Source organism: Aspergillus wentii (assembly GCF_001890725.1).
Source record: "Aspergillus wentii DTO 134E9 unplaced genomic scaffold ASPWEscaffold_6, whole genome shotgun sequence".
Taxonomy (NCBI): domain Eukaryota; kingdom Fungi; phylum Ascomycota; class Eurotiomycetes; order Eurotiales; family Aspergillaceae; genus Aspergillus; species Aspergillus wentii.
In genome coordinates this window covers 468264-479983 of record NW_024467837.1, presented here as the reverse complement: position 1 = coordinate 479983, position 11720 = coordinate 468264, and the positions used below count along the sequence as shown (strand labels likewise).

At 46.9% G+C, this 11720-nt stretch overlaps 4 protein-coding genes across 4 annotated transcripts; 2 read left to right on the top strand and 2 right to left on the bottom strand.

The window, feature by feature from the left end:
- Nucleotides 1–3680: 3680 nt before the first annotated feature.
- Nucleotides 3681–4437, top strand: ASPWEDRAFT_593616 (uncharacterized protein). Its single transcript, XM_040838447.1, has 4 exons — nt 3681–3782; nt 3838–4126; nt 4174–4299; nt 4349–4437. Exons 2-3 carry the CDS (start codon nt 3850–3852, stop codon nt 4206–4208), a joined length of 312 nt encoding a protein of 103 aa, XP_040686479.1. The 5' UTR covers nt 3681–3782; nt 3838–3849; the 3' UTR covers nt 4209–4299; nt 4349–4437.
- Nucleotides 4438–4475: 38 nt separating this feature from the next.
- ASPWEDRAFT_42831 (uncharacterized protein) lies at nt 4476–5135 on the top strand. The gene is made up of 3 exons (XM_040835872.1): nt 4476–4606; nt 4656–4778; nt 4829–5135. The coding sequence occupies exons 2-3, from the start codon at nt 4667–4669 to the stop codon at nt 5107–5109; spliced, it is 393 nt and encodes a 130-aa protein (XP_040686478.1). The 5' UTR covers nt 4476–4606; nt 4656–4666; the 3' UTR covers nt 5110–5135.
- Nucleotides 5136–6051: 916 nt separating this feature from the next.
- Nucleotides 6052–9481, bottom strand: ASPWEDRAFT_42830 (uncharacterized protein). The gene has a single exon (XM_040835871.1). The coding sequence runs from the start codon at nt 9000–9002 to the stop codon at nt 6537–6539; it is 2466 nt and encodes an 821-aa protein (XP_040686477.1). The 5' UTR covers nt 9003–9481; the 3' UTR covers nt 6052–6536.
- A 439-nt stretch (nt 9482–9920) lies between these two features.
- Nucleotides 9921–11672, bottom strand: ASPWEDRAFT_42829 (dTDP-4-dehydrorhamnose reductase family protein). Its single transcript, XM_040835870.1, has 4 exons — nt 11134–11672; nt 11045–11064; nt 10274–10985; nt 9921–10221 (listed from the first exon to the last, which is right to left on the bottom strand). The coding sequence occupies exons 1-4, from the start codon at nt 11313–11315 to the stop codon at nt 10191–10193; spliced, it is 945 nt and encodes a 314-aa protein (XP_040686476.1). The 5' UTR covers nt 11316–11672; the 3' UTR covers nt 9921–10190.
- Between the last annotated feature and the right edge of the window lie 48 nt (nt 11673–11720).

Below are 11720 nucleotides of genomic sequence, written 5' to 3'. Positions count from 1 at the left end.
TTATGCTTATTCCAGGTGAATTTATGATATCTTATAATATGATATTGAATATTATATTTAATATCAAGTGAATCAAACTATTTCTCATCTATTTAATCCCACTTCTCTTGGTCTCGAATCTCTGACCATTCCAATACACGGCCATACAGCACAGCCACTCTTAACTGTGATTTAGTCATACCCTGTAATGCATGTCTCATCTACTTGATTGTTCAATGATGCCTCATCTGTCTATCCACAGAAAGAGGTCAATCCGCGGATGAATCTGGACAAGCTTTGTGGCATTATATGACACTGCCATACCACGAACCAAGCGCAAATGACCTTCAAATGGGGATACTGGACAAAGAATCGGACGCAACTCTCCGCTCTCTTTCCTATCCCTGTTGGTAATGCAGAAGATGTGTTTGTCGATGCATCCATGATGCTGATTGCTGATTGAATAGAAATTATCGTCTTTGCCAGAGTATCTTGTCTCTACTTATATCCAATGCATCGCCATCGGTTCAGTCTTCACCCCAACTTGATTATATATACGGATGTCACCATAATGTTCTTCCTTCCTCTACTGCCAGAGCAAAAGACCTCAACCAATCTTTGTGAGTTGTTACCTTCTCTTCGAATGGACAACACTGACAACTCCTTTTCCAGATACTTATATTTCAGCAAAGAAACTTCTTTCGGAAATTCCAAATCTAGTAAGCATTTAGATGTCACCTCCTGCTACATTGGCTAATATTTCCGTGTCGATCAGATCCAAATCATCGCATGCGACTCAATATAGATAAAGCCCGGAGAAGACATCAAAACGGTGGATAGATCAATCAACTCCGGTGGTCATGGCACCTCCCAGCACTGCAGCTACACACATCACTCTTCGCGCCCCTCCGGGGTGCAGGTTTGATGGATCACATTTTAGAGAGCAGCATTAGATGGACGCAGCCATTGATGACTTCATTAGCTCCGTCTTCTATGACGGTCAATTAACCACTGCCACGCAGCACCTCCTCCAACTGGAGGACGTGTTTGGCTCAATCTAACGCTCTATCAACTTCCCGCTCTTCCGTCAACCACGACCATTGATTTTCATGAACGTCGCTGACGGTGCCGATGAGAATAAGCCCCGGAGCAGATCCTCTATGAACCCTCTCCACTGTGTTGTGATCTACAGCCTTACCTTTCACCTGCTGCACGATGCCCACCCTACATCCGGCATCACTCGCCATTCTCACTCAGACCATTCCAGACGTATCTATGCCTGTTGATAGGAAGACCGACAGAAAGGGACTTTTGCCTTCTTGATTCTACTCAAGAACATGGCACAGCAGACATTCCCGGTGAGCCTTTGAGACTGGTTTTTTTATTATCATGGATTGTTAGGAGATATACTGACCTCTTTCTGATAGTCAAGAGGTTGCTCACATATACCCAAGCTCTATATGTACACAGTACCAACCTCCACCAATATATCATACACATCAACGATGATAGAATGGGTGAGTTACATTCATTCATACTGCGAGAATATACTTCTAACAAGCCCAAGCCAAAGGTAAATTACAGAAAAGAAGTCACAGGCGAGGCTGTCCATGTGCGAGACAGATACCTCGATTCTACTCTGTACCATACCCCAGAAGTTCCTGCAGAGAACTCAGTCTTCGAAGAGAAGCGATTTAGTCTCCTTTGAAGCACCGATTCACAGTCGTAAAGGGGCTGCCTGGGAAATTCAGTACGACTTCCATCAGGCTCTGACCTCTCTGGCAATATTTGCATCGGCACAAGCTGCATGTGATGCACTGGAAATATTTCTGCTTTTACCAGAAAGTCTGCCATACTGGGACATGGATACTCGCTTGTACTGTGGCCCAACACTACAAGATGGAATATACAAGCTATCGATTCATGACGATAGATCGTACCGCCCAATGGATATCCCAACAAACCGTGATGCCAAATGGCCAGATGTCGTCTGTTTCTCTGCCTCATCAGATGAAAGTAAGTTATAGCTCCCTTCATAGCATTGTCTAGCTGGCTAACATGATAGGATTGCTTTTCATCTATGCACCGTAATTTGGTCTATAACCTGGTTGCCTGCCTCCTCCACGACACTCAGCTGCCGAAATCCTCTCTTGCGATCCTAACTCTAAGACATAAGTAACATAATGCAAAGTGTACCAGGAGATGGGATCTATCAACAGGCTCGGCAAGTGGCAAGAGCGACAACTCGGGATCAGAATCTTCTCGCGGGGAAGAAGCAGGGATACATTGCGAGAATGCATTGAAAGAACTTGTGGACGTGGTGATTGTGAGGGAGAATGGTCGACTCAATGGGACCTGGTCACTCGAAATGTTTGGATCGCCATTGCCCTGCAAACCCATCGGTCTAACGGTTCTCTAGGAACCCAGCACGTTTGAGCATACGTCTTCTAGTGGGAACGAGTACCGGCAGTCGATTTGACATCGGGCACAGGGAAGTCAGCCTCTTCAGCGAGTACAAGTCACTTTCTGATCCAAAGTCACGTTATTTTCACGCATCGGACAGCTTGGGAAGCAAAAGGTGTGGATTCTCACCCGGGACGTGCAGCTTGCCAGGGCGTTGAATTCTCTGATACCCAGAGGATTAAACTCATCGATATCTTTAGTCCTCTCATCTCGCCTGTGTTCACCGTATTTAATTGGGGGAAGTGGTAGAAAGCCTCCCAAGCCAACTGGCTCACTGACATTGACGAGTCAATCGTCAATGCATCGATGATCACCTTCATCGATGCGATTGTCTCGGTGATTCCCGTTAGCACACCCAACCACGAGTGGAGATAGCACGTTATACTCTTACACTAAAACCTATGCATCTTTGGTAAGTGATTTCACTTGCTATCTTTACTTTTTCCCCTTAACGAACTATTTTCAGATAATGGGAATCTTTCACAAGCAATCCCAAAGTCGAGCATATCATGCGATAACGTCTGCTTCATGAAGATCCTTTTGGGTAGCCTGAGCGAATCGATATTGAGTTCAGTGCCAGAATTCTACGAAATACAGAAATAACGTCCCCAAATGTTCATAATCCTCTATTGTACATGTGTACCTATCTCTGATTTGCTTTGATCTTGCAGAATGATTCTACAAAACAACCCGAAGGTCTCGAGTCAGGAAATGCCATCCGACAAGCTACTAACGAAAAGGTACTCCTGGATAATCCTTCGAATATGAATTGCCAACGAGTAAAGGGGCTGACCAGCTGTCTTAGTATCATCTGTCGACATCTGATTCTCTCATGCGTCTTAGCTTCGTGATCTACAGCAAACAAACGCAATTTCCGGAGCTTCTGACTCTATTCGATTCTATCAAAAGTCGGTGAAGTTGAAAGTGAATCAGGGGTTTTCCTCTGCCATCTTGGCGAATATAGACCCTCATTATAAGTACTGGATCCTTTTCGTTGACTTTAATTCTTCTGCCATCTCTATATATACTTTTTTTTATATACTTTATATATACGACCATACATGACTTCGACATCATGACCTGCTGAAATATAATCAGCCCCAATACGGGCTTTCTCAAAATGGAAATCACAGACCGGGAAGAAGGGGATTAGTGCGATGTTTGTATGAATCCCCATTCTTTCATTGGACGATGCTAATAAACCAGCGAGGATTATGTGAATACTTCGATAATAAGCTTTGCCTCGGCACTCGTCAGGAACTACTAGGATACAACCAAACACAATACGGAATCCTTGAGGTGAAGCCATTCGTGATACATGGTATATTTATGTTGCGAATGTTAGTTAGTATCGTTCAACGCTCGATGAATCAATGCTGATTCTCTTTGGGACAGCTCACACGATTTATGGACGACTTTCGCTGTCGATACGGCTTCTACACTCCCCACGGGATCTGGAAGCTCCAGGTCTTCGCGTCGTTGTCTCCTCTTCATATCCTCATACTATCAATGGTATTCTCGAAATCCCTTCCAAAGCATGCCAATTGTTGGAACCCGGTGTTCATGGCAGATACATGGATCAGATTTGCCTGTTTCACTTACGGATCTCAAAATGTTGATCGGTTGTGTTTCGCTCCTGGAAAATGTTCGACTATAAAAACTACGGGGTTTATATATATCACTCGTGAGTCAATATCTCTGCCATACTGACTGTAAGCTAACATCCGTAAGGCACCGATTGTATTAACTTATTCTACTTTGGTTGAAAACTTCCGTCAATGGAAACAGTATCTCGACACAAAAGATACAACCTGCCAAATTCAAGACATGGATGCAGTTTCTGTGCCCAGCTCAGAGGTAAGCAGCTATTCAACTATATTTCCGAAACTTTGCTGATGCTATACAGCCTCGACAATGTCATTACTATGCCAATGAACGCTGCGACCCTTGCACGTCGGGATTGGTTGCCAACAATGGCCATCTTTGATGAGACCTCATTTTTTGAGACCCTGAGATACAAATAGTATTCACTACCTACCTTGCCAGCTATCAATCGTGTCATGCTAGTCGGAGACGATAATCAATTCGTCCCGCCTCGGTCACTCCAAGTATCCACCACCAGTGAACTCTTGGCCTGTATTTATCCTTTTCGGACTTGCACTAGGTATGTCTTACGATTATTCATTTCGGTAGTTCATACTCATCTCTTACAGGTCAACTAGCCATGTATATGGACGACCTCGCTTGTCGCTATGGGTTCATATCAAATGACAATGAATCGAAGCAAAATGACACCACGCAGTGGGCGCTTGAATTTTCCGTCAACTCTGGCAATGGTAAGACATCATCCTTATGCGTAACTATTCCCAAGCTCATACCCGAACAGCTCCTTTTACCATGCCTCGAACGCGGATATCTCGACGCTCAACTGGAGATGTCAACATACTTTCGAAACTCTCGATTTTACCGCTGGTCATTAACCTTCGCAATGCTCTAATTGGTCTACTTCAACTTGGTACGCAAGGACAGGGCTATACACAATATTTGATGTTGGGATGTTCCTCGAAAACGGCCCAGACAGGGCGCCATAATGTATCAGAAACAGAACCGCTGCGAGCCCTCCCTAATACTCCCTCCACTTCCCGGACGATTGTCCTGTCATCTTAGTCTACCTGGTGGGCAACAATGCAGCTTACTCAGTACCCTCACCACCTCGCCTAGGGCCACAGTTGCTATATTCATCGTTTCAGGTATGATATCTTCAGTCGCCTACCCCACTCATGCTTTTGGTGTAAACTCCAGCATCATCGAGGTTCTTGATACGGCTAACAAGGCTCCTAGGCGGAGTATCGTGATGATGCATTACGCGGGACATGCCTTCAAAAATAACCTCAACGAGCTGGCTTTCGCTGACCCGAATGGCAAGCAAACTCGTTCACCTCGAAGCTGTTCATGGAAACGAGACCTCGTGCCCAGAACGGTGGCAAAACTCTTGAAATTGCTAACCTCCTTGAGGCTGTCAAGTAATCATCCCAGCTAAAAGGCCCAGCTATGCAGCCATTTGATAACACACATACGGATACGGCCATCGCATTCTCATCTCTTTTCTTTTTGCTCTTGTATAGAGCGTCTGTCAAATGTAACAGATAGCCGCGATGAAACGTCCTATTGCAAGCGGTACATACAGGTATTCTACAGTACGTGAGAATCAGATAGCATCCCCATCACGATCCATCGAAGAGATTATATCTTGCACCCAATATACTTAAAGAATGACCAGGTCAAATTCTTTGGCCCTGATTGGAGAATACGTAATCCGTCCACGGAGCTCTTCGCAAATATTGCGATAACAAGGATCGTCATTCGTTTAATCCAGTATCCTAGATTTTGTCCATGCGAAAAAAAGAAGACTTCTTCATATCTACAAGTGATACCTATCTTCAGCTATAGTGGAGAAAGTGGAACTACAAAGTGGATCAATAATCGGATTCTTATTTCTTCGGATATTATTCGTCCATTAGTCTTATTTCTAGGTTACTGCTTAATTATGCTTATGCTTATTTGTTTTCATGACTCGTTAAGATTGATTACGATGATCTTATTCCTGTAGTAGCCAAGGTGGACGTGACGTGTATGTGCTTGATTGATTAATTACTAGACTGGGTAGTCACTTGTAGTCTTTCTGTCTGTACACTGTTCCAACTGAGCTGGAAACATGAGTTTTGGATATTTGCAATAGACACGATAATCCTCCTGTTGCTGTGTGGAGGTGGTATAATACCGAACGAAATGCAGTAGCCAAGATGACTGAAATACTTGGGATAGCAGAAAGAAAAAGGAAATTCAAATATCACATTAAAAAGTACGAAAAGAAAAGAAGAAAAAAACAGAATCGTGCCAGAAAAGCAAGAAGGGATCAGTAAAAGAATCAAACAACCCGAGAGAAACGTATGGCCAAAATTGGCAACCAACACCAGTGTGCTAAAGTAGGACACAACTGAAAGGGAAAAGAAAAGAAAAGAAAATGCTTCAAATATGCAATGCGAGAGTCGTTATCGTGAAAATAAAACAAAAGGAACGGGTGATATCTCAGTCTACAGATTCCGGAGTAGACTGCCTTCGGCAAATGGGCTGACGGGGGAAAGGTCCAGCATGGGCTTCATTGCGTTGCGGTCGCCTGTGGCTATTCCATGGCCTGTAGGTTGTCCTTGGATTGTAGTCGCCTTGGTGGATCGTGAGAGGAGACTGTTTGGTACGAACGGGCCATCAGGTAGTGGGATGGCATCGGGAGAAACTGGCGACGGGGGAGCATTATTGACGCTGCGAGCGGTGTTTGAGCGTTGGCGACTCCGTTGTGGTATTGGCGGTGCTTCCGAGACCGATGGTCGTCGCCAGGTGGTTGATGGTGGGATTGCAATGGAATTTGGTGCGAGATCCGGCCCGGTGGCCGCATCAATCAAAGGCATTCCGGGTTCAACGGCGACGCCTCGACCTTTGCGGGCATGCTGTGGTGGCTCTTGGTATTTAGGCGTCAGGTCAACAAGGGGCTGGTGTTTGTTGATCGACTGCGATCGACTGACAGTCCCACCCATATCTGGGGGTTGTGCGGAAGTCATCGTGTTGGATCGACTGTGAGGTTGGCTTGAAGGGCCACTGAATTGGCGGCGCGAACTTATGCCCCTGACCAGACCTTGCGGAGTGAGCGGTTCGTTTGCTCTCTTTTCCTCCTCATCCCTTTCCTGCATAGCACGTCGACGCATTGAGTAGGTCCGACCCAGAAGACTCGTGGGTTCGAAAGGAGTTTCATCATTTACCGGTGCTCCTGACCCAGCCACGTTGGTGTTGATGGACAGAGACTTGGGGTAAGCCGATGGGGGAGGCGCGTGTTCACGCGTACTCTTCTTCCGGGCAAACAGCTCTTTCGCTCTGGACGACTTGCTCTGCTCCCTGGAGATGGGCGATACTGGCTCGCTGTTGGAGAAATCTGAAGCGTTCAGGTCCACCAATGGCTTGATAGGGACTGGCTGGTATGTGTTGGAGTCAGACGAAACTCGGTCGGATTCTACCGGTGAGTCCTCCTTGCCTGCCCCCAGTCTAGTCACTAGATACCAACTGCGCCATGTCTGAACTGCTCTGTAAAACCCGTCGGCCGTTACCTTGTCATTGGTGCAGAAGAAGTGGGCATAGTTCTCTGTCGACACGAACATGGTGGACTTTTGCTGGCTTTTCACGGCGTAGCAGATTTTCCTCGGGGGTTTGATGTTGTTTGATAAGGCGGCGGCCGTAGGTGAGTAAATGTCAAAATCAGTCAAATGGCAGGCATTCGTTTGCTCTTGTCCATTTGGTTTCTTGGATACTGTCACTTGTCCATCTGCACGTAAGGTAACGAAGCGTTTATCCCACTTCTTGGGCCGCTGCGAGTAGTAGATATGGAACGTCACGTCTACAGGTGATTCGGCCGAGATACTTTGAATATCGAGTTGGTTCATAGCATCGAAGCTTGCCGGAGGGACAATGATCAAAGAATTCTCTTCGTCGTGCATCCACGAGTTCATGACATCCCGGATATATTCGTATCTTCGTAAAGGCCGTTCCAAGTCCAATTGAGAGAAGGACTCGATCGCGATAAAAGTCTGCGGGTCAATCCCGCCAGCTAGGTAGCTTGAGGCGAGGAAGAGCAGATCTTGAACACTTGTAGCGGGCGTGACAGGGAGATTGAGAGACGATCTCTTGTAGTGAACAAGCACCGTCCGCTCACCGGCATTCACCGCTGATAAAGGCGCATCCATTCGAATAATCGAGGGTCCAGTAGGAGGTTCCACGGGTTTCTGTGTGGGCTCTTCATTTTTAGGACTTGATCGCGACATTTTGATCCTATCCTTTAATGAAATTCGTTTCGATTCGTTTTTGGAAGATCGCCGACTCGGTCGATCTTCAGCGGGCAAAGGATTCCTGTCGTCAAGAATCACGCGGGGACTTCTCTCTCGCATCGTAGCCTTCCGAGATGTTATCACTGCTTTTGACATCTTACTTCCTCCCGTCAACCGATCCATGGCGCTTCGTCTGTGCTTTTCCCTGGTAGCCTCGTCGTCTTCTGTCGGTGCTGCCTTGCCCACATCTCCGCTGTAGAATCTCCCTCCTTTGGGTTCAGCATTTGCAGCCTTCCTCGGACTACCAGAAGCTGCAGCTTTTCCTGCCATCGACTCCTGCTGCGGGCTCGGATACCCTTCCCGCGCAAGCGATTGCTCCACAGACGCAGGAAGCGGGGATTGAGTAGGCGAAGCAGGAGACGAAGTCGCAGTTGGCGCTCTGTTACGCCGATATCGCGACATGCTCTTTGAGATTGTCGGGCTCGGCCCAGTAATACTCCCAGGCCCTGGGCTATTCTGCAGAGCCTGCGGGGACGTAACCGGGGGCACAGGTACAGAAGGAGCCGAGGTATCAAGTTGTTGTAGTTTCTTCGCGGCTTTTCTTACGGATCGATAGCGCGAGAATTTGACGGGTGCCTGAGTTTGGCTGTCGATGCCCACTGGCTCGTGTGACTGCGACTGCGACTCCATGGCTGTGTTTGTGTTGGGTGGGTTGCTTTGCTTGTTGTTGTTTTCTTCTATCTTGATCTCCGTCGAGTCATAGACCGCATCATACCCAGCGCAATCAATCCTCGAGAAGTACGAGATCAATTCCTTCAGTAGATGAAGGAAAAGAGGTTCAATTGAGGGATGTCTGCACTGTCAAGGGAATTTTTTGGTCGCTCTGTTCGTCGCTCTGAAACAGCGCTAAAGCAACAGGAACGAGTCCGACAAAGGCCGACGGTTTGATACGAACGAAAGAAAGGGAATAAAAGAGATGAAAGAAAGAACCAGGCAGTCGAGGATTCACTGTGCGTTACAGCAGATATTCAGCAGCAAAAGCCACCAGCTAAAAGGGGGGAAGCAGCGAAATAAAGGCAGACAGGCAAAAGAAGAAGAAAAGACCATCCCAAAGGGCTGGCCAATTGCGGAGAATTAGTGGCAACCGCCGGTGGTCTGTTCGGTGGGCCCTTTTTCTTTGCGATATTATTTTCTTTTTTTTTTTTCTTTTTCTTGGGCGACAGATTATTGCAATCGGGTGCGAACATGCAGCAGCCCAACAGACGTAAGGGGGACGCTGGAATCAAAATTCAAAATCGTGCTCCAGTGCTAAAAAACTAGTTGGTCTTGGACGTGATTGCAGCTGCAGCAAAAGTTGGGAGAAATCTTGATTTACGCCGGTTCTAATTTCCGAGATCTCTATTTATACTCACCACCAGGAGGAAGAGGGGGCATTTGGGAGAATTACTGAATTATCCTGAGAGAATCAGGAGGACTAAAACAGGGAAATAACAAACTAAGAAAAAAAAGGGCATCTCATGAGTGACTTGGTCTGATATTCGATTCAATAGTTTGGCTGCAATCGGACACGGTCGATGATCGACAGAAATCCAAATCGAGGTGCGGATGATTGACAGTCTATCGCTTCAATTATTGTGCTGCACAAAGCTCTTGTTTAGCTCATTTAATTCATTAAATAACTCTTTGCACTCTCAGTATTTGATTTGACCTGTCTTTTTGAAGTAGCCTGTATGCTATATTATGCAATACATTTTTTCTATTATCACACCATGCATCGTTGGATTCCATGGAGAAAAAAATAAAATAAAAAATATACAGCCCCTGCAAGTCCAAGTCCAGTCTCAAATGTTCCATCGTATGACCGTCTCAAGACCCTGCTTATTTTTTGTACGCGCCCAGGTTCTTTCGCCTACAGTCTGGGGTTAGCATTCCAGCAGTCGATCCCAATCGATTTCACTTACCACCATGCAACAAAGTCCTGGGTGCTAACGTCAATCCCAAGCTCCTTCAACGCCTCGGTGGACAGGTGTGTATCGTATGGTCGCTGAACAGACGCATTCGGGTCGTTTCCTTGCTTGTTCCTCTCCATCCCTGCCAGCGACAGTCCAAGCACCTCCGCCAGTTTCTCAGACATCTCGTACTTTGTCATCCGATCCTCTGAGGAGAACTGGAGAATCTTGGGCAGTTCTTTGATTCGTCGCTTCTCCTTGACGTACTTGATCACAATGTCCCGGCAGACCCGTGCCACATCCTCAGTGTTGGTCGGGTACCGCAGGGACCAATCGTCCATCTTGACGCCTGCATTCTCATCCTGTGCCTTCCACACTGCATCGACCAAGGTATTCACCGCACTCTCTGAGTTGCTCTTCGCGGAGCCGTACAACACGGGGACACGCAGAACAACGCCCAACCCAGTATCCCGGGTAGCTTCTAGAACCGCCAACTCACCATCGCGCTTCAACTGGCCATACAGGTTGGGGGGCCTCGTCTCCGCATCCACTTGGTAAGGTGCATCCCCCTCTGTACCCGGGAAGACGTAGTCTGTAGAGATGTAGATGAGGAGTGCGCCGGTAGCGTTGGTTTCTTCCGCAAGGGCCCGGGTGGCGTCCACGTTCACTCGTCGAGCTGCTTCGGGGTCTTTGTCGCAGAGATCCGGCGAACGGTTCGCGGCACCTAAAACGCATCAATTAGAAAGGTTGTCGTAGGACGTTGGCTCATGTGTCATGACGTACAGTGGATAACAATCTGAGGCCTGCATTCATTTCAGTCAGCAGCGATGAACATATCCAATGGCACAATTCCAATTGACCAAGCCACTTACTTCACCTCGAACATAATCCGCTTGACATCCTCGGGGTTCTCCAAGTCCGCCTTGAGAATCGTAGGCGGGGTAGCTCTCGAAAAGCCCTGGCCGACCACAAGGCAGCCAGAGTGCTTGAAGGTGTTAAAGACCTGCCGGCCAAGAAGACCAGTGGCCCCAGTAACAAGGACGTAGGATGACATTTTTTGAAGATAATTCAGCAAGGTACTTTGTGATGGACAGACGTTCGATCCGGATTGACGACGTTAAAAGGACGAGCCGTGGCGGGGCACGTTCATGACGTAACGGCCACACCCACTTTGATATTGGCCATATCGAGTTGGTAAATCGGTGAAGCTGGAATGCGTTGGTGTTTGTGATCGTGTATTTTCTGGATGCGAGAGCTTGATCTCGAGTTCTCTATGATGTATGATTGAGATCTGGTCTGTCGATCAAGAACATGAACAAGTCTTCCTGCCAATCAGGATTATCCAACAGAGAAGTATTTACTTGTATTATGTTAGATGTCTTTATCTTTTCCTGCGGCAAGTCACTCCTCCAGTTGCTTCATTTAATGATCTTCATGGGTGGATCTCGTATTTTGATGC